At 54.2% G+C, this 23,120-nt stretch overlaps 7 protein-coding genes across 7 annotated transcripts; 3 read left to right on the top strand and 4 right to left on the bottom strand.

The window, feature by feature from the left end:
• Nucleotides 1-1,090: 1,090 nt before the first annotated feature.
• CAOG_00981 (hypothetical protein) lies at nt 1,091-5,951 on the bottom strand. Its single transcript, XM_004365795.2, has 3 exons — nt 5,922-5,951; nt 4,558-4,779; nt 1,091-4,464 (listed from the first exon to the last, which is right to left on the bottom strand). The coding sequence occupies exons 2-3, from the start codon at nt 4,777-4,779 to the stop codon at nt 1,423-1,425; spliced, it is 3,264 nt and encodes a 1,087-aa protein (XP_004365852.1). The 5' UTR covers nt 5,922-5,951; the 3' UTR covers nt 1,091-1,422.
• Nucleotides 5,952-6,341: 390 nt separating this feature from the next.
• Nucleotides 6,342-8,651, bottom strand: CAOG_00982 (hypothetical protein). The gene is made up of 3 exons (XM_004365796.2): nt 7,194-8,651; nt 7,010-7,059; nt 6,342-6,908 (listed from the first exon to the last, which is right to left on the bottom strand). Exons 1-3 carry the CDS (start codon nt 8,614-8,616, stop codon nt 6,375-6,377), a joined length of 2,007 nt encoding a protein of 668 aa, XP_004365853.2. The 5' UTR covers nt 8,617-8,651; the 3' UTR covers nt 6,342-6,374.
• A 760-nt stretch (nt 8,652-9,411) lies between these two features.
• Nucleotides 9,412-11,703, top strand: CAOG_00983 (NOD3 protein; the record flags this gene model as incomplete). Its single annotated transcript, XM_004365797.2, has 12 exons — nt 9,412-9,470; nt 9,537-9,606; nt 9,723-9,790; nt 9,867-9,950; nt 10,034-10,117; nt 10,196-10,279; nt 10,372-10,455; nt 10,522-10,605; nt 10,700-10,783; nt 10,856-10,933; nt 11,039-11,403; nt 11,479-11,703. 12 exons carry the CDS (start codon nt 9,412-9,414, stop codon nt 11,583-11,585), a joined length of 1,251 nt encoding a protein of 416 aa, XP_004365854.1. The 3' UTR covers nt 11,586-11,703.
• Nucleotides 11,704-11,898: 195 nt separating this feature from the next.
• On the top strand, nt 11,899-13,049 carry CAOG_00984 (hypothetical protein). The gene is made up of 3 exons (XM_004365798.2): nt 11,899-12,143; nt 12,600-12,660; nt 12,775-13,049. Exons 1-3 carry the CDS (start codon nt 11,920-11,922, stop codon nt 12,922-12,924), a joined length of 435 nt encoding a protein of 144 aa, XP_004365855.1. The 5' UTR covers nt 11,899-11,919; the 3' UTR covers nt 12,925-13,049.
• A 988-nt stretch (nt 13,050-14,037) lies between these two features.
• On the top strand, nt 14,038-17,518 carry CAOG_00985 (hypothetical protein; the record flags this gene model as incomplete). The annotated part of the gene is made up of 18 exons (XM_004365799.1): nt 14,038-14,161; nt 14,264-14,351; nt 14,436-14,514; nt 14,590-14,833; nt 14,898-15,102; nt 15,193-15,290; nt 15,360-15,473; nt 15,564-15,652; nt 15,724-15,885; nt 15,971-16,031; nt 16,120-16,247; nt 16,352-16,532; nt 16,607-16,664; nt 16,745-16,821; nt 16,897-17,034; nt 17,096-17,177; nt 17,246-17,358; nt 17,430-17,518. 18 exons carry the CDS (start codon nt 14,038-14,040, stop codon nt 17,516-17,518), a joined length of 2,130 nt encoding a protein of 709 aa, XP_004365856.1.
• A 44-nt stretch (nt 17,519-17,562) lies between these two features.
• Nucleotides 17,563-21,286, bottom strand: CAOG_00986 (hypothetical protein). Its single transcript, XM_004365800.2, has one exon. It carries the CDS (start codon nt 21,231-21,233, stop codon nt 17,709-17,711), a length of 3,525 nt encoding a protein of 1,174 aa, XP_004365857.1. The 5' UTR covers nt 21,234-21,286; the 3' UTR covers nt 17,563-17,708.
• A 151-nt stretch (nt 21,287-21,437) lies between these two features.
• On the bottom strand, nt 21,438-23,054 carry CAOG_00987 (carbohydrate kinase domain-containing protein). The gene is made up of 4 exons (XM_004365801.2): nt 22,943-23,054; nt 22,591-22,712; nt 22,410-22,494; nt 21,438-22,297 (listed from the first exon to the last, which is right to left on the bottom strand). Exons 1-4 carry the CDS (start codon nt 23,024-23,026, stop codon nt 21,587-21,589), a joined length of 1,002 nt encoding a protein of 333 aa, XP_004365858.1. The 5' UTR covers nt 23,027-23,054; the 3' UTR covers nt 21,438-21,586.
• Nucleotides 23,055-23,120: the final 66 nt, after the last annotated feature.

Here is a 23,120-nt window from a genome sequence, read left to right on the forward strand (position 1 = left end):
AAAGCCGAGAAAGAGGGATGGCGATGAAGAGAGCGAGAGCGAGAGAGCGGGCCTACTACCATCTGCACGAAAGGCGCTGGCCTCCCTGAGGATTGGTTGTGCCACAGAGAAGGAGAGTGGGGAGGGAGTGAGAGAGAGAGAGAGAGAGAAGAGCTTGGACGAGAGACAAAATCACAAAATGACAACACTCACACGCAGCAAGAAAAAAGAAAAAGAAAAAAAAAAAAAGGCTGGAAAATCGTGCCGATTTGGCCCTAGACACAGGCAAATGTCTAGCCTGAGTTGATCGATTTTGGTCTGGGCGTGCGGCGATTGCGAACGCGAGACTGCGCTCTTATTTTGGACAAGGGAAATCCAAGAGTGCAAAATGAATGATTCGAGACAGCGAGAAGGAGATCAAGTTGTTCGATGTGATCGCCTCAGCGTTCAGGCAAGATTTGATGACTCGAAAAAGCGAAACGAAAAAGACAAGAAAGAAAAAAAGTTACGCTCTTGTCGCTCCCTCCCTCCCTCCCTTCTCGTTCTTGCCATCCAACACCTGCTCTTTTTCGATTGCGTTTCTGTCCAGAACCATGGGGAAATCTCAATCACTCCGTGCCATGGACTGGAACTTCATGCAGATTTTTTTTGTTGATCGTTTTGCTGCATTTGGATGGATTGCCTTGCTCCCTCCATGCGCTCAACCACGCCGTTGAAAGAAAAAAAAAAAAAAAAAAAGCACGGCACTCCGGGCGAAAAGCATGGTTACACGTGGAACTACAGGATGATATGGATGGGACGAAAACAACCATCGAGCAACCAAGCACGCGGCGGTGGAGAGCGAGCGAGCGGATGTGACGGGACAAACGGCCGCAATCTTCAGCCCCCAATAAAAATCGTGATGACACAATTGTCCAAGAAGAAACGAAAAAAATAACGAAAAAATTAAGGCAATACAAACCTCCCACCAGAGAGCTCACAGGTGTGCGCAAACGAAAAGGTGGACTGAAGGATAAAATTTCGTCACAGCCACCTCCCAACTGATCACAGCCCCCCCCCACTTGCCTGTTTAGACGAGGGTGTCTTGCAGCGTTCAGGAACGGAAAACAAGCACTAGCAATTACGACAGCTACTGTCGGTCGTTTTACTGCTACATGAGCACAGACATGGTAGCATATCGGAGGGACATTGAACGCAACACACAATTTTGCATCAGAAATCAGAAGAAACAAAGCGAAAGCAACACACATAACACGAATAAACCTCATCGACAAGCACTGAAGTAACTTTGAAACGAGAGCAAAAGGAGAGCACAGGGGGGGGAGGGAAAGAGAACACGTCTGCGCAAAAAAAGCACATGGAAAGAAACCGCAGACTTCCTTCCGATCAGACCTCAGCCAGATGCCGGCACGCAAAAGCAGTGGACTTGCTCCAACCAGCGCGTTAAAACAAGTCTTGGCTCGTGCAAAAATCGGGCGTGAATGGCACGCAGTCGGCGTAGCGGCACCACGAGCAAAAGTTGGGAACATTGAGCGCGTAGAAGACCACCAGCGAGGCAATAAACATCATGATGAGCAGAGGGATGCAGACAACCAGCAGAATACGCTTGCGTCGCTGGTCCCATTTGCCAAAGACAATGTAGGGCAAGAAGATGATGCCGGCAACCACACCAAAGAAAAAGCCACCAATGTGTGCCCAGTTGTCGACCCACGGCAGCAGTCCAATCACCAGTGCAATTACCACCAGGAGAATGAGCTTGATGAGTTCCACGACTGGACGGCGACACAGCTGCCACGACTGGAAGAGCTCGACAAAGAGCACCCCCAAAAAGCCAAAGAGCGCGCCCGTGCCTCCCACGGTCGGTTGGTTTGGCACAAAAATGGCCGAAATGATGTCGCCACCAATGCCAGAGATGAAAAAGATGAGCGCCGTACGGAGCCAGCCCGCACTGCGCTCGACTTGCCCGACGACCGAGTTTTCAAAGATGGCCACAAAGATGAAATGAATGATGCCGACATGCAGGAAGATTGGCGAGATAAACCGATACCATTGCGCAGGGTCGTCGCGATGCTGGAGACCGACGTGGCTGCACAAGTCGCCCATCGGCTCAATCTCAGAGCAGAGCTCCTTGTCCTCGTGGTAGTAGCCATCCAGGAAGTCGCAAGCGTCGGACGTCAGGAGCTCGCACGTTCCCAGGTAGCCGTAGGTACACGGATGCAGCACGATATCGGTGCAGTTTGGGACGGTTGAACACACACGATCGACCGTATAAGTACCGATGGATGGACTACACGTTGCGGGAGCCATGCGGCCGCAGACGTTGGGCGTGCCCAAGCGCTGACAACAAACATAGCTTTGCTCCTGGATGGTCTGGTTGGCAAGCGCATTGATGATACCAGCGTCTTGCCGTATACAGGGTGTGTACTTGGCACCAAAATTGATGAGGAATTTCGTGTCGGGACCAATCCAAAAGTTTGCCGATGAGTTGCGGCTGTACGTTCGCACACCCACAAACCAGGCCTTATTTGCCGTTTCGACCTCAATGTTGAACGCGATCGGCGCCACGCCGGCCTTGCCAAGCTCGGCAATGAGCATGATGAGCTGAATCGCAATGATGAATCGGGTAAACCACGGCTTGTACACGGGCATGGCACGCAGCTGGTCCTTGACCAGCGTGTCGAGTCGGCTCCAAGAGCGCTGGTGCTCGGGCATGATGCGACTTGCGCGACCTCGTGGGCGTCGTGATGATGAGGAGGAGGACGATCCTCGGTTGTTGTTGTTGTTGTTGTTGTTGTTGTTGTTGCTGGAGCGGCTGGCAGCCATCGAGAAGGCGCCTGCGGAGGCTGCCGAAACAATAATGTCCGACTCTGTGTAGGCTGGCGGGGGACCAGACACATCGTCGCTGGCAAACCAGTCTTCAGCCAGGTAATCGACGGGAGCCGGGGGCCGCGACTGCGCACGCTGGGCCACGGCCGCGTCCACGGCAATGCCAGATGCAGCCAGAGCCGCAGCGTAAAAGTCCGAGACCGGGGCGGCGTTCGCTTGCTGCCCACCACTTCCTGCACCAAAAGCCGAAGCGACGGCTGGGCGGGGCTGGCGTCGTTGCCCACGCGTTGAGCGACCACCGCCAACCGAGAGCGTGCGAATTTCAAGCTCGGGATCGCGCAGCGGACTCTGCCCAGCAGGTCCAGCCGCAGCAGAACGCGGGCGCGAGCCGTCGCGCGACGCTGGGCGCAGCACTGTAACATCGCCATCCATCTCTGCGGCGCGGATGTTGGGGAACACTGGTGCCTCGGGACCGCGCCACGACGCCGGAATCACGGCCGAGACGGGGCGCGGCGACCGAGCCGGGGACGCAGACGGACCAACAGTCGATGCCGGGCGTGAGCGCGATTGCCCTGGGACACCCAAGAGGACCGCGTCAGCGCGAGTGTCTGGCGCTGGGGAGCGACGATCAGGGATTGGTGGAGGGAGGCCTTCGCCCAGCTGAACAACGTCAGAGTGCGGCGAGGGTGATCCTCGTGCAGGGGTGCCAGGGAAGTGGACTGGAGAGCCAGTTCGACTGCGATCCGGGCGCGGCGGCGGCGGCACAGACGGAGTCTGAGCATCGGGGACGGAGAAATCAAACGTATCCACCACCATTGCAGGACGGGGCCCAGCTCGAGACGGTCCAACCGTAGCCGCCTTCTCCAACTCGCGACGCTTTGCAAACTGGTCGAGGGCGGCTGCTTGGGCCGCAATCTCGGCATCGCGCTGGGCGTAGAACCGCAACTCGTCTTCTTGGAGCCGCAAAAACTCCTCCTCGGTCACACCGGCGGCCGCCAGTGCCAAGCTGGATTCCGACGCGCCAAGATATGCCGCGGGATGCTGAGCAGGTTGCGGAGCAGTGGCGGCAGGCGTTGCTGCGGGGGACCGAGCCGCGGCGGTCGGCGTCGCACGCACAAGCAGCGGAGGCGCTGCGGGCGCTGCGGGCGCTGCGGGCGGTGATGCGATGCGCTGCATTGGGATTTCCTGTGGCAGAGATAGATCTGGAATTGTGTCATACTCGGTGTCGGCTTCCTCGGCGAGATTGCCAAGATGGTGAAAGCCGACACGCGATGTCTTGCGTGCCAGCTGCGGGCTACTGGGCCCACTGGTGTTGCCGCTGCTGCTGCTGCCCCTGCCTTCGTTTGCCCCAGGCACTGGATCGACCGAGCCCGGACGCGACAGACGACGCAAGGAGCTGTTGATGGTCGAGCCCAGGCGCACGAGCGTGCCAGTGCCTCCATCCGCCATCACAATACCACCGTCTCTCGAGGTTCGCTGCTCAATGGTGTGCTGCCAGCGCGCTTGATGCTCGTCTGAGACGCCGAAAAAGTTGGTCAGGCCACGCTTGAATTGGCCCGCCATGTTCTGCAAGGACGGCTTGCGCAAGCCGTTGCGTTGTGCATCCCGCGGCATTCGTCGCGTGCCAGCTCGGCTGTTGTTTTTCATGGTATCAAGAATCTGTGCACACGACGTATGGACATTGAGCGCACAGAAACAAAAAAAAAACCAATGACAATCATCATCATCAAAAATCAACTTCACTTGGCTTACACCAACAAATTCGCGCAGACCGCAGGCCCCATCCTTGGAGATGGACTCGAAAAGCTCGACAAAGTCACTCATGTCGCTCTGGCCGAGCTCGGCCGTCTCGCGCACATCGTCGAACAGCTGGTCTGCAGCAGGACGGCGGACCAAGCCAGTGCCCTGGTCGAATCGACCAAACGCGGTGCGGAAGGCCGTGAGCTGGCTTTCCGTGAATCCAAAGGCGGCCATCTGCAAAGTGCAAGAAGGTTGATGAAAAATGATGATGGGTGAGTGAGTGAGTGGCCATGCGTCAAGCTTCAACAACCAAGCAAATACAAAGAAAGCACCAAAGATCAAAGATCGAGACCGCATGTTGTTGTTTGCTCCGTTCAAAGTACTTTTTGCTCGAGAGGATGACTGCAAACTATGTGACAGTCACTGTTACGGTTTTGCTTGACTGCGAGATGGTTTCGATCAAGAAGGAGAGAAAGGGCAAAAGAGCAAAAGATGAAGGCGGGCGTGGAGTTGGATTTGGATTGGGTTGTCTTGCACACTACTTGCCCTTGTTTCTTCCCCAACCCCAACCCCCCCGAATCACAGAGCAACCGAGCCAGTAACCCCGACAGCGGCAACTTCCAGACAGTGATGCGATGATTCAACAGAGAGCGCACGCGGGTGAGTGAGTGAGAGTGAGAGTGAGTGTATGAGCGAACAGAAGTTAAAAAAAAAAAACCAAAAAAACCAAAACACAGCGAGCGCTCTGCTTTGGCGGATGGTGACGCATCTGAAAGAGCGGCCGAACGACCGGCCAAAGAAAGCGACTCCCGAAGTGCGCAATGACAGAGGCAACCGCATCGCCGTGGCGTGAGGACGTGAGCAAGCAAGAGCAGAAGGAAAGTGACAAAGCAAGGGAAAGGAGGAAATGCCTTTTTTTTTTTTTTTTTTTTTTTTTTTTTTTTTTTTTGGGTTGACAAGAAGCCGCCCCGCCCCGTCTTCCCCTCGCCTGTCGTCCCACTGCTGCAAACCGTCACGAACGACGGGAGGGGCGGCGAGGTGGTGCATCTCTTCACAAGAAGATCTCGCAATCAGAGTCGCAACGCCAGCTTGGTGTTGGTTGGAACCGCAAGAACAGACCAAAGTGTTGAAACAAAGTCAAACCTCAAAGCAAAACCAAACCAAAAACGAAAAAAAAAAAAAAAACCATTGTCGCGACTCGCGCCTTTCGTTCGAAATGCCACACAGGGGGACAAGCTGCACACTGAGCACTGTTGAGCTGTGCCAGTGAACGCGGATGGGTCTGGCTTGGATGCCAGGCTTGCAACAACAAAGCGCACACAGATTAAAGCAAAACGAAAAAAAAAAAAAAAAAAAAAAAAAAAAGAGGAACCGACCAGAAAGTGGTAGTGGCACTTGTTGGAAGGAAAGCGGGACTGCGCGACGCGTACCTTACTTTGCTGGGTTTGGACATGGGAGTCGGGGTAAGAAACTCGGGCGAATACCACTGTGGGGGGTCAAAGCAATGCTAATAGGAAGGGAAGTGACATGAGGGGGGGGAGGAGCTGTCAAAATGCCGCTTCTGAACGAGAGCACGCGATGGGAAAATCAAAAGAACGAAAAGCCTAAAAAAAGGGCCTTGGGAAATGATCTTGGGCGTTTTACTCGAGCGTTTGTTTCAAACATCAACGGATTCGGATTCTCACGGTTGACCCAATGCTTGGCTTGCTGCTGGTCCTTATTCAATTTCCGTACCACACGGTCAAAGCTCGGCGACAAGAGTTAAAAAAAAACAAAACAAAAAACCACCACAAACGAACATCAAGAATCTTCTGTATTGGCCTTTTCATTCACAATCGCCCGGACTGCTCCAAGCGTATCCGCGAAAATATGTAGCTGGCAAGCGCAGAATGATCGCGAATTGCACCGTGGTTTGGGAGAATCTCTGTCAACGTTGCAAGCACATCGTAACTGCGCCAAAAGGTCCGGCTCGTCTTGACAAGGTCGGCGGCCTGCGGCTCCACGGCAGATGGGCTCTCCGGGGCGGAAGCATACACGCCGACTTGTTGGAACAGGTCGGGCACGAGACGATACTCTGTGGCAGACCGGCTCTGCACGTAGCTTTGAAGGATGGACTGCAGCGGCTTGCTGTGCGCGTGTTGCCGGAGGTATCGGCTCAAGACTGCCGCGTGGTTGGCGGGATAGATTTGTGCTTCCGGAATCGACACGCCAGACACTTGGTTGACGCCAAACTGCGCGGCAATGACGTTTTGCTTGCCAGCAATGAGCGGCAAGGCGACGACGAGAAGTACGCCCGTCACGAATCCCAAGGGCCAGAGGTAGAAAGCCCGAGCCGTTCGCGAGTGGACCATGACCAGCATGTACTGCGTGTTGATGAATAGACAGGTTGAGTTAGTGCCAAAAGAGAGCGAACGACACAACAAGGTTTTCCCAAAGAACAAAACAAAAAACGTGTTGCACATACCGAAACGATCAATCCTCCAGCAATTCCAAGAACAGCAAGTAAAATACGGTCTGTTCCAAACAGTAGGCGGGCAATGGAGAGTGGTGAGCAACAATTGCGCTTGGTGTACCTGGAAGTGTCCGACTGCTCACTTGGAAAAGCTCGCCCCCACTGCCTCCTCTGCCCTCCCAACCACGACACTCACCTTCCAGGGTAAACCCTCCATAGTAGTCAGTGTAAAAGAGCTTGAGCGTCAGCCAGTTTTCGGGCATGGACTGCTCGAGACGGTCAATGGCAGCAAGCGACTTGGGAACAAAGTACGGCGCCGCAACCGCATTGTTCTTGACAATCAATACGTAGTTGGAGGTGGCAGCGCAGAAATCCAGCATGTACGCATAGTTGAGCGTCTCCATTGCCGCGCGCGACGCAGCTGCAGCAGATGGCTTTGATTGTGCGTCCAGCGCGTAGGAAGCGTCCGGCCCTTGCAGAACGGGCAGCAAGGGGGACAAGCGCTCGGCCACCTCGTCGTACTGATCCTGCTCGGCGAGTAGGACCAACGACACCTTTTCGGCATCATCGGGACTGAGATGCATGAGGATGGACGCGACGGAATCCTCCAAGTACGGAGAATTTTCCATGCCAGAGCTGGTCAATCCAATGCACAGGACTGACTCTTTGCCGGATTCGGGTGTGACCAGCTCCGGGAACCAAGAGCGTTGATGATGCATCATTTCACGCTCTTTGAGCGTGACCGGTGGGAGCTTGAAGGGGCTGAGATCGGCGCCGCCGTGTATTCTCCGCCGCACCGACGACGCTCCACCCACTGCGTTCGCCCGAGCGCTCAATGGGTCCGGACTGCCCTTGGTGTCAGCAGTTCTTCTGGTCAGTGCCGGAACTGCGGCGGCGGCAGGCGCATCGGCGCCTTTGGATGCATCACCCGATGTTTCGGCGTTCTTCATCCGCCCAGCTCGCGTGCCCGTCATCATCAGGATGTGCCGGGTTCCATCTTGCACCTTGTCTGCGCCTTGCAGCTGGTCTTGCGCACCATCGCTCAACTGTTGTGCCATGCCAGCAGGCTCGGTTTCGCCATCAACGGCAGCACCTTGCGACAGTAATCGCCGTTGGTGCTGCTGCTGCTGTTGTTGTGTACCACCGAAATCCGCACTCGCATTCTGCGCCACCTTCAACCGCCAGTCGACAAACCTGCGCGACGCCTCGTGCCGCTCATTGTCGGCGCGTTGCCAGGCATCGACGTCGGGCTTCCAGTAGCGCGAGTACTCGACCGGATCGTACACACTGCGCGCCACGAGGTACACGGCACCCAGGCTGAGCAGCAGCACGGCGGCCAATCGCGCTGCAGACAGCATGCGTCCCTCCGGTGTCGACAGTCCGCCTGCCATGCCCGCCGAGCGGGACGCGCTGTTTGAAATATACATGAGCAACCCGCTGCTGCCTGCGCGACGGAGCCCGCCAGCCTCGGCGTCCGACGATGACAGCTGGCGATGGTGGGCGTTCTTCAGCATTCTTCCTTCAGCTCCTCCTCCTCCGAGAGTACTGCCGCCGTGAATGTTACTACTGCTACCGCTCGCACCACCTCCAGCAGCGTTGCCAGGTCGTGCTGATCGCATGGCGTGATGTTCTGTTGGACAGGTTTTCTCGTGTCTGAAGAAGAGTGAAACCGCGGACGTTTAAAAACGCCGTCTTTTTTTTTTTTTTTTGTTACGGCAAGTTTTTTTTTTAAAATAACGGGGAAACATTCGGTTTTTCTGTCGGCTTTTCCGGATCGATCAAAAGAGCGAAGCAATCGACACCGTCGCTCCAGCAACACGACGATAACAACAACAACAACAACAACATGATCATCTTTGTCAAAAACATAGAAAGAGATGCACGGCTGTGGGGTGAATCATCGCTTCTAGAGATCTGCCCATGAGGTCAAACCCACATCTGGCGGATCTCAACATCCCAACCAGTGCGGTACATGGATGCTGCACTCGCATGAAGAGAGGGTATTTCCAGTGACCGCTGCATTTCATTTCGAGAGGCTGGTAATTTCGCATGACGATGGAAAATGGCAGAGTGTCGATTTTGGATTTAAGAGGTGAAAACAGGACCATTTTCGGTGCCGCAGCCCTGTCTGTAAAAATGACTCATGGGTGGTTTGCTTTTTCTCTGTCGCGTTGCTCGCCAAGCACGAATCTGGAAGCGCAGAGAGACGAAACCAAAACTTAAAATCTGGCAGTCCTTTTGTTTTTGCGCGGTTGATTCAAAAAGGTTTCAGACGTATCTTTTCTCAAGTAAGACAGGATCAAGTTGTTTGTTTTTGTGCTGTTTTTTTTTTTTTTTTTGAATGGAGCAGTGCGAACAGCGCGTGTACTGACAGAACTGGAGATGAGGACAGACTGGACTTGGATGCAGCTCGTATGACAGAGAGACAGCGCGATGCGTATGACCGAGTCCTGAATGCGAGTAGATATTTATCGTACGGGAAAGCCGAATGGATTGCAGAGAAAGGGCGACAGCGCGTGTGCTGACGAGCTGGAGATAGGCTACAGCGGGAGCAGCTTGGCGATGCAGAAGCGCAGGCGGTCGCTGAGGCTCTCAAAGAGAACACGGTGGTGACGATGCTCTTGTAAGGCGTTTTGCATGAGTGACTGACTTCAGCCATAGGGTATTCCGAGTACTCACTGATCCGGGGGCGTGGGGGTGCGGGGACAGTCTGCGCCAAAATCAGATTGGCGATGCTGGTGCAAAGGCAATTGCAGAGGCACTCAGACTGAACAAGACGCTGCAACATCTCTAGTAAGAAATCTCACATTCGCTGATGCATGTGAGTGGGTGATTTCAGCAGAGTGCTCACCGATGAAGGGGCCGACAGTCTGCAACAGAATCAGATTGGTGATGATGGAGCGCTGGCCATTGCTCAAACGCTCAGAGTGAACACGACGCTGCACACGCTCTAGTAAGGCATCTCACTCTTGTTGGTGCATGAGAGTGGGTGGCTCAGACGAGTGCTCACTGATGGAGGGGGGGGGGATAAAACAGTCTGAACGACAATCAGTTGGGTGATGGTGGAGCACAGGCGATTGCTGAGGCACTCACAGTAAATGGGACGTTAGCAACACTCTCGTAAGGCATCACATTGACGTGATTCGGGTGGATGTCCCAGCAGGGGGCATTCAGAGTGTGCTCACTGATGAAAGCCAGTCTGGGTGAGAATCAGATTGGCGATGCTGGAGCGCGCGCGACTGCAGACGCACTCAAAGTAAACAAGGCGCTGACTGAGCTCCAGTAAAGCATCTCACTTGGACTAGTTCATGCGGTTGAGCGAGTTTTACGGGAGAAAATTCAGAGTGCTCACTGATGGAGGGGGGATGGAGCAGTCTGAGTGGCAATCAGATTGGCGATGCTGGCGCGCAAGCGATTGCTGAAGCACTCAAACTGAACACGACACTGACTCAGTTCTAGTAAGTTGGCTGATACATGTGAGTGGGTGATACATAGTAGTGCTCATTGATGGAGGGAATGAGCAGCTTTTACAAGAATCAGGTAGGCGATGCTGGAGCGCAAGCGATTGCAGAGGCGCTCAAAGTGAACTCGTCGTTGACTGAGGTCAAGTAAGGCATCACTATGATTGATGCATGGAGAGGGGTGGTGCGTGGGTGATCAAACATAGAGCATTCAGAGCGCTGATGGCTGGGTGGGCAACAGCTTGGACACAAACCAGATTGGCGATGCTGGAGCGCAGGCGATCGCTGAGGCACTCAAAGTGAACACGACGCTGACTGCGCTCAAGTAAGTTGCTATGTGTTTTTGCTCGTTTCGAGTGTTATTACGTTGTCATCCTGCTCACCGTTTGAGTAACAGGCTTAACAATAACTGCATCAGCGACGTTGGCGTTCAAGCGATTGACGGGGCGCGCAACGGCACTCTGACCAACCTTGTGTAGGTTGCTTGTTCTTGCCAATGGGAGCCGCGCTGCTGCTCCTTCCATGTGTTACTCCAGTGGCACTGTCAACTGCTCATTGATCTTGCTTGTTCGCTGAGCAGCATCTCCCGCCAGATAAACCCTCTTGCATTCTCCTTACTTCCACGCAAAGCAACTGCTGAAGACACTCAGACCGTGTTTCGATTGCTGATTCGTGGGCCGGAACTGAACGACCAATCCGCACATCTGCCACTCCTACCTGCGGAGATTGCCGAGCGCATCATGGACGAAGCGTATTACTTTCCAGGCATCCAGCGCACGAAGCGAGAATGGTTCTTGAGCGATCAACCGAACAATGCTCTGAAAGTCACCATGCCTCGAAGCATCGATGGAAATTCCATCCGCGTGAAGGCAATTCAAGTGCTTCGTGCACATCTCGATGTCGCACAGAGCAGCGTTTTCGAGTTGATTGTCCGAGATGAGCACGGTGCTGTTCGATACGAAGGAGCAGTGCAATCGACTTTCGTCCATTCGTCCACTCACCTTGCGACACTTTGGCCAGTGACTCATCCCATCATCCGGCAAATGCGCGAGGGTTGGGAGATCCAACTGCGACCGTGGTTTGCACAGGAGGTGCTGCTCGAGTCTCTGTACGTCGGATATGTTTAACGACAGTTTCACAATGGCTTGTGTGTCCAATACATTGAAAGTTCCCGACAGTGTTCAAGGCCAGCCTTCCCCGTTGTCCATTCCAATAAACCCAACAAACAGCCTTCGTGTTCCAAAGATATTACTCGAGTGCTTTCGGCAAATTTTTCCGATTGCCAAAAAGCCGCTCGCGCCAAAAAGCGCCATCCCGCCGTTCTAAGCACATCCTCTAGCGAGCCGATTGCTGATCCTAACTATTTGTGATTCTTGCTGTGTGTGTTTTTTTTTGAATAAATTGTTCTCAGACAAGCGCTCAGAGACGGAGCCATTCATTCAGTCGTTGTTTTCTACGAAAATGGTTGCACCAACGCTGTCTCGCACGCTGCTCATGATGGGCTTCCAAGCGGCGACGATGCCCGTGTTCCGGAATGGCGCATGGCGGCCACCGATGCTGTCCAAGCGCGAGGTCGCACAGAGCCTGAAGCTCTTTGGTCCTGGCATTGTGCCTGCGCCAAAGGTCTCCAACTGGCAGCCAACGCACGCCAAGGGCCACCTCTACGACATCCAGAAGGGGACACGGTAACAACACAACGACAAAGCTCCCCGCCGCACCCTGATGACCAAGGCGCAGCCTCGGGGGAGGGGGTTGCTTGTGTGGCTGTGACAGTGAGAAGAGAAGAGAGACTGAACTGGTCAACGATCCTTCCTGCGAGGCACGCACAGAGCACCCGTCGCCGCCTTGTGATGCGCAAATGATACGCTCGCAGCATGGAGGACACACGGGAGAGCGACAGAGCGACGAGGGGGGGGCGGCTTTGCTGGAGATGCAAACGGGAGGGAAGAAAGGGCGAGATCTCTGCCGCGTGCTTCATTTGGCTGGGCTACCATTGCGACTCCACTGACCAACTCACCTCAAAGACGACCCCCATACACTCGTAGCTCGTACTCGGACTTGGTCGAGACAAATGCAGTTTCCCCGGATGGTCTCAAAACACTCATCTTGGCGATACTTTTTGTGGTTTGGATTTTGGACAGACAAGCAAAGGTTGACAAGATTATGGAGACAATGCAAGCACAGAAGGACGCACTCCGACAGGTACTGCAAACATGGTGCATGTCGCGATTGTGATTATTTGTTCAAACCTGATGCTGACGGTTGGAGCTTCAATCTCGGTTTTTTGCCATTGTTTTCGATCGTTGTTTTGGGTAGGAGCGCCGCAACTATCGCATCACGGTGCGCGCAGACTCAAAGCCGGTGGCATCGGATACTTACACCGAGGCAGATCAGCTTGCATCCAAGCTCAAGCGCGAGCGTCTCATGGCAAAAAAGGAAGCCAAGAAGGAGAAGAAGGCCCGCTAAATGGCCTTTTGTTTTTATCGTTCTGCTGTTTCTTTTCCGTTATTGCTTGGAGTTGGACTGTGTGGATTTCTCGTGTTCAAAAGTTGTGTACAACATGCTGTTGTTTTCTCGAAGCCCGTTTCCCCAATTTTGCGCACTTGGCGTTTCCTTTTTTTTTTTTTTTGCGTTTGACAGCCACTGGCTGCTTCTTGAACAGCAAAACCCAAAAACGCAAGCATCTCTTTGGTCCTCCAAGGTTATTTGATACTCGTAAAATATCAGCCGATGCGAATGCATCCCTTTTCGAAGCAATTGTTTGCGACTCAGTCGTTTTTGTTTATTCAAAGTCGAGCGCACAAAAAATGCCGCGCATCGAAGCCGTTCACCTCTCTCGCACCGGTGGACTGAGTCTCATTTGGTGAGGATATGGGTTGAGTACTTGCTGGAGCTGCGGGGCGGGGGGTTTGACCTCGGCGGCGAGGGATTGCGTTGATTGTTGCTTGACAACTGACATTTTTGGGGTCGCATTGTGGCAGGCGGGCAGCGTATCAGATCAAAGGCATGCGCAATGATCTTCTCTGGAGTATCGACGTGCCTTCTGTTTGGTAAAGACTGTTGTTTCCAGCCGGGCAAAGGCTGTTTGGAGTTTGCAGTGCAGAAACCATTGCCATCCACACTTTTCATCATGCAGCATTGCTCCAACGGGTCGACCGTCCTCCTCCGGCTGATACAATATAGAGTCGAGCAATATCTATCGAAAAGTATCATCTCGAGCTCCGCAGATGACGTTATTTTGACTGGGGATGCGTTGGCGGCGAATGAAGGAACATTTCCTTATTTGGTGCAACGCCGCCTGGCAGAGCTGGATCTCAGACACCGAGTCACCTTTCTCTGTCGGTCTTCTTCAACTCTGGTAGAAACACAATATTCACGGCTAGGCGAGGTCGAATGGCGGCGGGAGATCGATCACCTTGGCCCATCGGCCGCTGCAAAGTTTTAAAGCGCAAACATTCATTCAAACATTCATTCAAACACTCGCATTTTCACAATCGACGCTCTCCTTGAGCTTCCCAGACCCCCCCCCCGCTTGATCCTTCGCTGTGTTCTTGTTTTGATTCAACACTGTTGCTTACGATGAAATCGCATCATACTAGCTCTGAATTGCTGGCAACGAGTCGCAATCTGTCGTTGCGCATGATTGCGTGTCTGCTTGTCGGCATTGTGCAAGTGCACCACGCCAAAGCAGTCCGGGTGCTCAGTAAGTTGATCAGCAGCGATGTGTTAGATATGATTTGGTGTGTTTGTGTGCGCTATTCCTTGAAAAGAGGTTTGTCGCTCAGCTTTTGTTTATGTTTGCCAGGCCATTCACGCCTGACTTGGAACGCACTGCGCCAGTCCGAATTGAACCTGCACCGCGTGCCAATTGATCTGCCTCCTGTGACTGTTCGGTTTGTACTTGGCTGCTAGATGTTGAGGCGATTCATGCCACCAAAGCCAATCTGACACTATTTTGTTTTGGGTTTTTGAGCCAGAACGGATATTCTGCGCATTCCCGCATTAAACGAGTCCAAGTTGGTCCCTCCAGAGCTGCCGTCCATGGAGGAGATGCTTGTTAGTCGAGTCGCGGCGTTGTGTTCCGTTTTCCGGAGATTGTTCGTTTTGCTGTGACACTAAATTTCAAGATAGGCACATCAAGGGCTGGATTTCAACAGAGACTTTATTGCTGCCTGGCCCGCTTCATCGACTGACACGATGGGACCAGCTCAGGAGGGTGGAGATGACGACGCGTTGGCGAGTGCACTTGACCATCTTGGGCTGGACTTTTTTGCGCCAATCACAACGAAAGATGTGGTCAATCGCGCACCAAATGAGCAAGCATCGGCACTGATGTCGAGTACGGCGCCGGTTTCATCAATCAACACTGTTCCATGTAAGGAAGCCCTTGTCCAGATCATTTGAATGAGGGCTGGCCATCTCACATGTCATCGAGTCAGGGCCAGCACCAACAGAACCTTTCGTTTCCAACCCCATTTCCATCACCTTTCCATCATTCTACCCGAGCTCTGGCAACGAGGTTGCTTGGATGGCCGATGATTTTGGTCCTCGACCGAACACACCAGGAGGGGAAGCGTTGAACGCGTCGTTCGACTACAATCCTGATGACTTTTACGGCGATGACGGTGACGCGGGCTATGACAGGTACAGCAGACCGTCAGAGCGAAGGTGGAGCTCAGCCATTGATCGAACTGTGTGCTCATGGACGTTTTGTGTTTTGTGGATAATTTGCAGCGATGAAAATCTCGCTTGGGCTGCGCAGGATGAGCGGGTGCAAGTCGGACAGCCGGCTCTGCCTGTTCCACAACCTCGACAACCCCAGCAGACTCAATGTAAGACAGAGCCGAGGGAGTGGGAGAACACAACGGACCGAGCGCGCTGAATTTGACCCTTGCGAACAGGGAGTCCGGCGAGGGCAGGTCTCCAGCAAGGCCTAATGGCCGAAGCGGACGAAGATGGACCCGTGCTGCTACTTCAAGAGCCTGTGACACCACCAGCCGAAGCCATCAGCCAAGGTACGCGATTGGAAAAGCAGCGGCGAGCATTCCAGTTTCTTCAAACTTTCAGTTCTGCCAACTTTTGACTTTTCCGCACTCTCCCCACAGCAGCAAACACTAGCAGCGTGTTTGAAATGAGCCCCGGTTCCGCGCGCGCTGACAGCTTAGACGCGAGCTTTGAGTCGCACGTTTCGACTGTAAGAATTGACAAGAGTTGTGAATGTTTGATTATCCTTCTTGACTTTCCGGGGGAATGGGTTCTGAGCAGGCATCTTTGGCCACCAGGCTTCAACCCTTGGCAGCAACGCCCCGGACTCCACGCAAAACACGAGCGACACCATCCTATGACGCCAGTACACAGCTCTCTAGCAGCCAACTTCGACACAGCATGGCCAACACCCATCGCCTCACGCGCGAGTTTGTGAATGAGGTATGCCACACTTGTTCTTGCGCAAGTTGAGCATGTGTAGCGCACATACACCATCATGTGCTCATTTTCATTCAACACCCTTCAGGGGAAGAGCTCTGCTCGCCGAGACTTGGAAAAGATTTTCCACAGCAGCGCCTTTGGACCGGGTAACAGAGAGAAAGAGAAACCGAGCATTGAATGCAAGCCATACCTGGCTATGAGATCTTGTGGTGCTGAATCTGTCGGGATGAGCAGAAACGTCAATCTTGAGCTTGATTTGGAACACGGGCATGGACGCCGAGATGGTCGCGCAGAAAGCGATGCGCTGGGCACCATCCAACGCCGCGTCTCCACCGCCAGACAATGACCTTGGACACGCATGGGTGAGAAGTCGTTGGCGACGGTGTGACGAAAGAATGGCAAATCGCAAGCACAATGGAACGTAGTTTTTACATTGATAGTTTGACGCGATGAACTGCCTGTTCAGAGCGACGAGGACGACGACGACTTCGTCGATGATTATGGTGGTTCGGCGGATGTGCCGCAGACACCACCGCCTCTGGCACCGCCTCCAATCCACTCTGCGTTCAAGTCACCCTCGCCACAGCGTGAAGTGGCACGCTCTCCCCTTGCGCACATGTTGCCCTGGAATTCCGACTTTATGCTTGGTACTGACACCTTGCAAAGTAGCGTAGCGTATGCACATCACTGCACAGATTCTCACCGAATTTCTCATGCTTAGATCCGGACTGGATGCGACTGGTGGAAGAGCGTCTTGAAGTCTCTGATGGATCGCTCAGGTAGGGCAAGCTCGCTCCTGCTCACCAAGGTGCCAATTTCGCAAAGATTAACAATGTCCAACCCGTCTTGGTGGCTGCAGTCCGGACAGCAAAGCTTCCAGCTCGTCTCGTCGGTCAACCAACGTTTCGGCCCTGTCTGCACTTTCCTACCACGATGGTATGCCAGTGTTGCGTCACAGTTTCGCAAAAGAGCAACAGCTCAACAAACTTTGCTGTCAATCAATCACAATAGACGATTCGATCGACCATGATCCGCATGATGAAGTCGAGGCCGCTCAACCGAGCGACCTGCCGCAAGACATGCTGCTCTTCCCAGAATTAGCCGCCGATGCAGGCTACGGTTATGAAGGAACGGACGCGGACTTGGAACGTACGCATGCCGCATTGCCATTTACTGCGTTTGGAACCGTGCTGACTCTGAATTTTTGTAGTGCTCGGTTCATTTCCTGAGATTCAGTTCCCACAGACTCCAGAGCCAGCAAGACTCGCACCGGACACCATCCAATTCATGCGGTACGCCCCATACGTTTTGGCGCAATACCGAATGCTGTAAAACTCACTCAACCCTCCCCGCCAACCAGGTACTTTCTCGCAGTCTACCAACAACGTGATTCCATGCCGCTTCAATTCGAGAATCTGCTTCCGAAAGCCGCAGCTCGCGTAGTCGCTGCTCGATCATTTGCGCATGTGCTGGGTGAGGTTGCTGCCCTGATTCAAACTCAAACGCGATTCAGCCAAACACTTATTGTCTCTCTCTTTGTGTAGCGCTGGTCTCGAAACAAGTTCTGACCGCTCGCCAAGATGACGCCTACGGATCGATTGAGCTCGATCTGGGCTCTAAGCTTGTATCATAGTGCTGGGACAACATTGTGTTTGCATGAAAAAAAAAAAAAAAACTAGCATAATCAACGTTTCATTAACCAAATCCAAAAAAATAACCGACAGACTCAAAAAACAGCAACAACTCCTTCTCTTCTTTGCATTTGGCACCCGCTCGAGCATGAGAGACACGAGTCCAATCCAAATCACACTTTACACTCTCGTTCAAATATCATCGAGCTCTGCTACATTGTCTTGTCCGGCATAGTTTTGTCGCGCGCCCCGTCGAGGCCGAGCAGTGGGCTGCGTGATTGGCTGCTTGGTAGCAGCAGCCTTCGACTTGGCGGCAGCAGGCTTGGCGGCTTTAGCCGTCTTGCTTGCAGGCTGCTTTGGAGAGGCGAGAAGATTTTCGCCATCTTCCTCATCATCGTCACTTGCGTCGCTGTCCTCGCCATTGTTTTCGACATCCTCATCGCCATCACTGTCGGCAGCACTGGCGGGCTCGACAACGGCGGCCAGTTCTTCAGGAACGGGCGCTGGGACGGCGTCGCCTCCATCGGCGCCAATCGAGTCGCGGAACTTGGCAAAGAGCTTGAGCAGCGGCTTGTCTCCACGGAGTTGGGACGCAGCCTTGCCACACAAGGCTTGGACTGCCTCGACAGCACCTTCATCCGTGGTGTCCATGTGGAAGGAGGGAAGAGTCTTGACAATCAATCGCGACAACGCCTCGCCCTCCTCCAAAGCGCTGGCAGCCGCAAGCGACTCGAGCAAGCGAGTCACGACCCGATTGTGGAGCGAGACGAGCAATGCTGGGGACGACGGTTGTGCAACAAGGCTGGACGAGTGGATGAGGTAGGCGACCATCTTTGCCATGCGCGAGCAGTCAATCTGACCAAACGACTCGACCGAGCTGGCATCCGCGACGCGACGAAGAGCAAGCAAAAATGCGTCAGCAAGGACTGCCTGTCGCTCTGCATGCACCGTGGCAAACGCTGGGAAGAAGACCGTCAGGCATTGCTGCAAGAATGTCTCCTTGCTCAGAATCGGATCATAGTAGGCCAGCAGCAGCTCGCTCAACGCGTCGGGCGCCATCCAGCGGCCAGAGTACAGCAGTCTGGCAAAGCCTTCCAGAATAATACACCGCAGCTTCAGCTGGGATGGGTCTCGTGCAAGCGTGGCAATCAGCGACTCGCGGACTGTAGTGGTGGCCGATGGCAGCGACCTAAAAATGTCGTCACCGTGGACCAGCGCCAAATCCAACAGAGCCTCAGTTGCAGTGGTCACGACACGATTGTCGGAATCATTCTCGCAGGCGGTGATCAGGACTGGCACGAAAGCGCATCCATTGGCGACGTCGAGCAGCATGAACATGCTGAGTGTGCGGAAGGCGGCTCGCCGAACATTGACCTCGGATTCTTGAATGCCACAAAGAACGAGCTTGTCGAAAGCTCGCGAGGGGATGTTTCGCTGGAGGGCTCGAGGCGAGGACATTGATTCAACGTGCAAGCCAAGAATCAGCAGTGCTCGCGCCCAAGCGGCAGACAAATCCTGTGGGACAGCAGCAGCAGCAGCAGCAGCAGTAGCAGTCGTAGTAGTGGTAGTAGTGGTAGTAGTGGTAGTAGTGGTGGTAGCCACAAGTTTCGAGGAGGAAGACTCTGAAGCACGCTGAATGGCGGCAATCTGGGCCTTGATGTCATCCATCTCCTGGCGCACCTTGGCGGCATCCTCAAACCGATCTTGCTGTGCGTATTGTTCCTTGGCGTCATCGAGCTCCATCAAGGTGACCTTGAGCGCGGCCACCTTGAGACTGCGCTCCTTGGCGGACATTTTGGCAATGCTCGGGTCCACCTCCACCGACACTGGCGCATCTTCGACGTGAGTAATGTCGGCAACGCTCTCATTCATGGACTCTTCATTGAGGAAGGGCCAGATTTGCTCAATCAGCTCGACGAAAAACCGGTTGCAATCCACCTCTCGCGGCTCGAGCAGCGCACCCAGCTTGACAAGATGGCTGACAAAGTCTGCCGGGGTGTGCAGATCGAGCAACAAGGAGCGCACCAGGGCAATCAAGTTTCGACGACCTGCTTCATCGCTGAGGTCCAGCACGGCGGCCAGTTGCAGCAATTGCAGCGTGATGAATTCGGCGCGGGGCTGGTCCAGCATCTCGGGCGCGACACCACCCTCGACGGTGCCCTTGGCGGCTGCCAGCTGGAGCTCAATGTGCCGCTTGACAATGCTGCAAAACACTGAAATTTCGGGCACCAAACGCTCAATCCGCTCATCCGCCAGCGCGGCACGCTTGGAATTGGTCTGCTGGCGCGCATCGGGCTGCTCCGACACAGCCGTCACATGCTCGCACACAACGCGCCAATAAAGAGCGGCCTCTGGAGTCAGGGCTTGACTCAAAAAGTCGTGGTAGGTCAGCTTGTCCAAATCCACAATGCCATTCGCCTCAGAGCACATGTACTTGACCACCGATTCAGCCAATGCGGTGTGGTCCAGAACGTGCAGGTAGCTGAGGACATCGGGAATGGAGCCCTTGGCGCTCTTTAGCCAACTCTTGCAGACGAGGTCGCCGCAGACTTGCCGCACAACAGCAGAGCGGTCGTTGAGGCCTTCGCGGAGCAGGCGAATGCGATCCGAGACGGGCAGCGCCTTCACGTGCACTTTTTCTGCCAGCACGGCAAATGCCTGTGCGCGGACGTCCTCCTTGACATCACGGGTGCGATCCAGGATGTGTGGCATGGTGAGCTTGGTGACTGCAATTTGTGCCAAAACACAGCGGCGCACGTCTGGGCTGGAGTCCAGCGTGAGCAGCTTGATGTACTGGGAGATGACGGGGCATTCCGCGTCGTGCGGGTCTTGCAGACGAGACAGGGCGTGAACTGCCTGCACGCGAACGACTGGCACCTTGTCAATGGCGCGCTCGAGCATGGCGTTGTAGATTTTCTCCCATAGCTCGTCGTCAATCTCGGCTTCCTCGCCGAGGTGGTCGAGCGTCTTGGAAATCAGCTGGCACACGCGGAAGCGCACGGCCTTGTCCTTGGCGCCGTGGAAGTGCAACAGATACTGCATCATAAAGACCGCCAGCGCACAGTTGGTCTTGGTTTCGGACGAACCTTCCTCCAGTGCTGGCGCCGCCGAGACCAGTCGCGCCGTGAATTCCACCAAGCGCTCGACTGCTGGCTCGCGCTTGAACACGACCAGAATGTTGTTGACCAGCGTCACCAGCTCGGTCCGGAACAAGTCCTCGCCTGCAGCCGGACGCGCCGCAGAGATGCGAGCCGCCGCCTTGTAAATGGCGCGGATGTTCTTGTCGTGCGACGCATATCCACGCTGCGCATCGTCCATGGCTGCACGCAGCGCCTCGCTGAGATCGCTGGCGGGGTCGCGGGACGAGCGGTTTGCATTGGCTGCCGATGCTCGCTGCACCTTCGCACCGCGGCCCTTTCCCTCGGCCCCAGCGGCATCTTCGACGGTGGTGCTGGACGTATTTTCGGCTTCTGCCTCGTCCAGCGCGCCAGTCATGGCGGCAGCGACCTTGCTGGACTTGGTTGGCTTGGAGCGGTTTGAAACGGCCTTTGAAACAGTTTGTTTGGTCGGCGGCGCTTCGACCTCCGCCTGCTCGTCGCCGTGCTCTGCAGACACCGACGCGCGCTCCTGCAGAACAGTGCGCTTCTTTGTTGTTGTCTTGTCGCTCGAAGCACCGGCGCTCGCGGCTGCAGTCGAGGACGAATTGGCGCGCGGCATCGATAAAGACAGGAAGTGAAAGAAAGAAAAATTGAAAAAAAATTGAAAAAAATTGAAAAATAAAAAACTGGCGCCAAAAATTTACAATTTGAGAAACGGTTTTGGTTTTGTTTGGTTTTTTGGTTTTTGGTTTTTTTGTTTCGTCAAAGTGCAAAAAACAAAAACATGAAAGAAACCAAATCGAAATCTTGGTGTTGGATTGACTTTTGCTTGTTTGAACAATGTATTTGTCAATAAGCCGAAGAGCAACGACGAAAGCGAGTGAAAAGAAACGAGGCGCTGGGAAATCCAAATCCGCACAAGCAAAACAACCCACTCACAAACTCCCCCCCCCTCCTCCCTGACCCACCACATCAAGCTTGGGCCTTGTCTACGAGCTGAGAAAGTGCCTGGCCAAACAGCTCCTCGAATGCGGGATTCATTTCAGCAATCACATCAACGGCGGTGGTGCTTCGCCCCGCTTTTTCAAACGCAAGCTTGCCGCATGCGCGCGCATACCGGCAGGCGAAGTTGGCGGCAAGCAGGTTTGGCTCCAAATCACCACCCTCTGAGGAGGACGACTTGTCACCTTGGCTGTTTGACGCATGCTGGTGGGCCCAGTACGTGAAGGTGGCCAAGATGCCTGTGAGAACATCTCCTTGACCACCGCAACGCCGCTTGTTTCCTTCGTCCGAGACACTCAGGGTCGTGTCTCCGTCGGAAATAACGTCGGTGACTCCCTTGCGAACCACGGTGACGTGGCCCAGAGCCTTGCAGAGTTTGCGCAGCAGCTCGACGTGTGACGTCTCGGGTGCATCGTCGGGCAGCGGTTTGTAGTCTGTGAGCACAGCCTTAAAGAGGGCGTCGAGCTCGTTGCGGTTGGGAGTCAGCGTTGCTTTTCGATAGCCCTTCACGAGATCGGGCTTTTCGGCGACCAAGCGGAGCGCATCGGCGTCGACAATGAGAGGCAGGTCGAGCTTCCGTGCCCGCTCGATCAACGCCTCGGTCTGGCGCCAATTTGCGGCATCCCGTCCAAGCCCAGGTCCGACTACAACCACGTGCAAGCGTTCCAGCCATGATCCGACCTACGGCAATGCGAGATCATTTTGGCAGCAGTGAGCCAAAAACTCAAATGCAAACAAAAAAACAACACCAAAAAGCGTTGCACTCAAGACAAAAGTGAAGAGATGGGCGTACAGCAGACACGGCTGCATCGAGATCCTTGTGCTCTGTGGAAGTTGTCAGTGTCGGATGCACAATCAGCTCGGGCGAGTATGTTTTGCTGTTTCAAAAGCGTCGATAATTTTGCGTCAGGACAATCACAGCATCGCAACAAAAAATAAGATGCACCCATCTATCAAACTGGGAGGGGTCTTACATGACCATTGCAGCTGCTTCTGGGCTGAAGACATGGACAATGTCAGCACCTGCCTTGAGCGCAGCAATACCGGCAAAGTACGGCGCACCAGTGTATTCCTTGCTTCCTCCAATCACAGCGACCTGGCACAAAAACAACAGGGTTACCCAAAAAAACAAAGAATCGTTTGATTGTGTATTTTGAATGTCAATGCCAATGCCAATGTATGTCGGTTGCAGTGGTGATGACGATCGCTCAGAACTCCGACTTCACTTCAACCGCCCGATGCCGACACTCGCTCACACCGGCCCCCCCCCGCTCTACCTACCCCCACCCGCCTTTCCAGCAACAATCGCACGCAACAAAGCCTCACCTTTCCAGCCTGTCCTTTGTAACGCGCAGACGACAGTTCGGGAATGCATCGCGCGAACGACATCAACAACTGCCTGTTTGCCATTGTTCTCAAAACACAAAAACGATGGAAGACAAAGACTGAGCTGCTCAGACAAGGATGACAAATATTATAAAAAGGTACAAAAATCTACAGTTCC

The sequence above is a fragment of the Capsaspora owczarzaki genome (assembly GCF_000151315.2).
Source record: "Capsaspora owczarzaki ATCC 30864 unplaced genomic scaffold supercont2.1, whole genome shotgun sequence".
Lineage (NCBI taxonomy): Eukaryota > Filasterea > Ministeriida > Capsasporidae > Capsaspora > Capsaspora owczarzaki.

What these genes read in the sequence shown, in the direction of transcription:
- CAOG_00986 (XM_004365800.2), bottom strand. Translation starts at nt 21,233, where the DNA reads ATGCCGCGCGCCAATTCGTCCTCGACTGCAGCCGCGAGCGCCGGTGCT.
- CAOG_00982 (XM_004365796.2), bottom strand. Translation starts at nt 8,616, where the DNA reads ATGCGATCAGCACGACCTGGCAACGCTGCTGGAGGTGGTGCGAGCGGT. An exon ending in TGGAGGGTTTACCCTGGAAG is followed by an intron (nt 7,060 to 7,193) that starts GTGAGTGTCGTG and finishes TGTTTGGAACAG; the next exon opens with ACCGTATTTTACTTGCTGTT. An exon ending in CTGGAGGATTGATCGTTTCG is followed by an intron (nt 6,909 to 7,009) that starts GTATGTGCAACA and finishes ATCAACACGCAG; the next exon opens with TACATGCTGGTCATGGTCCA.
- CAOG_00987 (XM_004365801.2), bottom strand. Translation starts at nt 23,026, where the DNA reads ATGGCAAACAGGCAGTTGTTGATGTCGTTCGCGCGATGCATTCCCGAA. An exon ending in GAAGCAGCTGCAATGGTCAT is followed by an intron (nt 22,495 to 22,590) that starts GTAAGACCCCTC and finishes CTTTTGAAACAG; the next exon opens with CAAAACATACTCGCCCGAGC. An exon ending in TCGATGCAGCCGTGTCTGCT is followed by an intron (nt 22,298 to 22,409) that starts GTACGCCCATCT and finishes GCATTGCCGTAG; the next exon opens with GTCGGATCATGGCTGGAACG.
- CAOG_00984 (XM_004365798.2), top strand. Translation starts at nt 11,920, where the DNA reads ATGGTTGCACCAACGCTGTCTCGCACGCTGCTCATGATGGGCTTCCAA. An exon ending in GACATCCAGAAGGGGACACG is followed by an intron (nt 12,144 to 12,599) that starts GTAACAACACAA and finishes GATTTTGGACAG; the next exon opens with ACAAGCAAAGGTTGACAAGA. An exon ending in AGAAGGACGCACTCCGACAG is followed by an intron (nt 12,661 to 12,774) that starts GTACTGCAAACA and finishes TGTTTTGGGTAG; the next exon opens with GAGCGCCGCAACTATCGCAT.
- CAOG_00981 (XM_004365795.2), bottom strand. Translation starts at nt 4,779, where the DNA reads ATGGCCGCCTTTGGATTCACGGAAAGCCAGCTCACGGCCTTCCGCACC. An exon ending in GTCTGCGCGAATTTGTTGGT is followed by an intron (nt 4,465 to 4,557) that starts GTAAGCCAAGTG and finishes TCGTGTGCACAG; the next exon opens with ATTCTTGATACCATGAAAAA.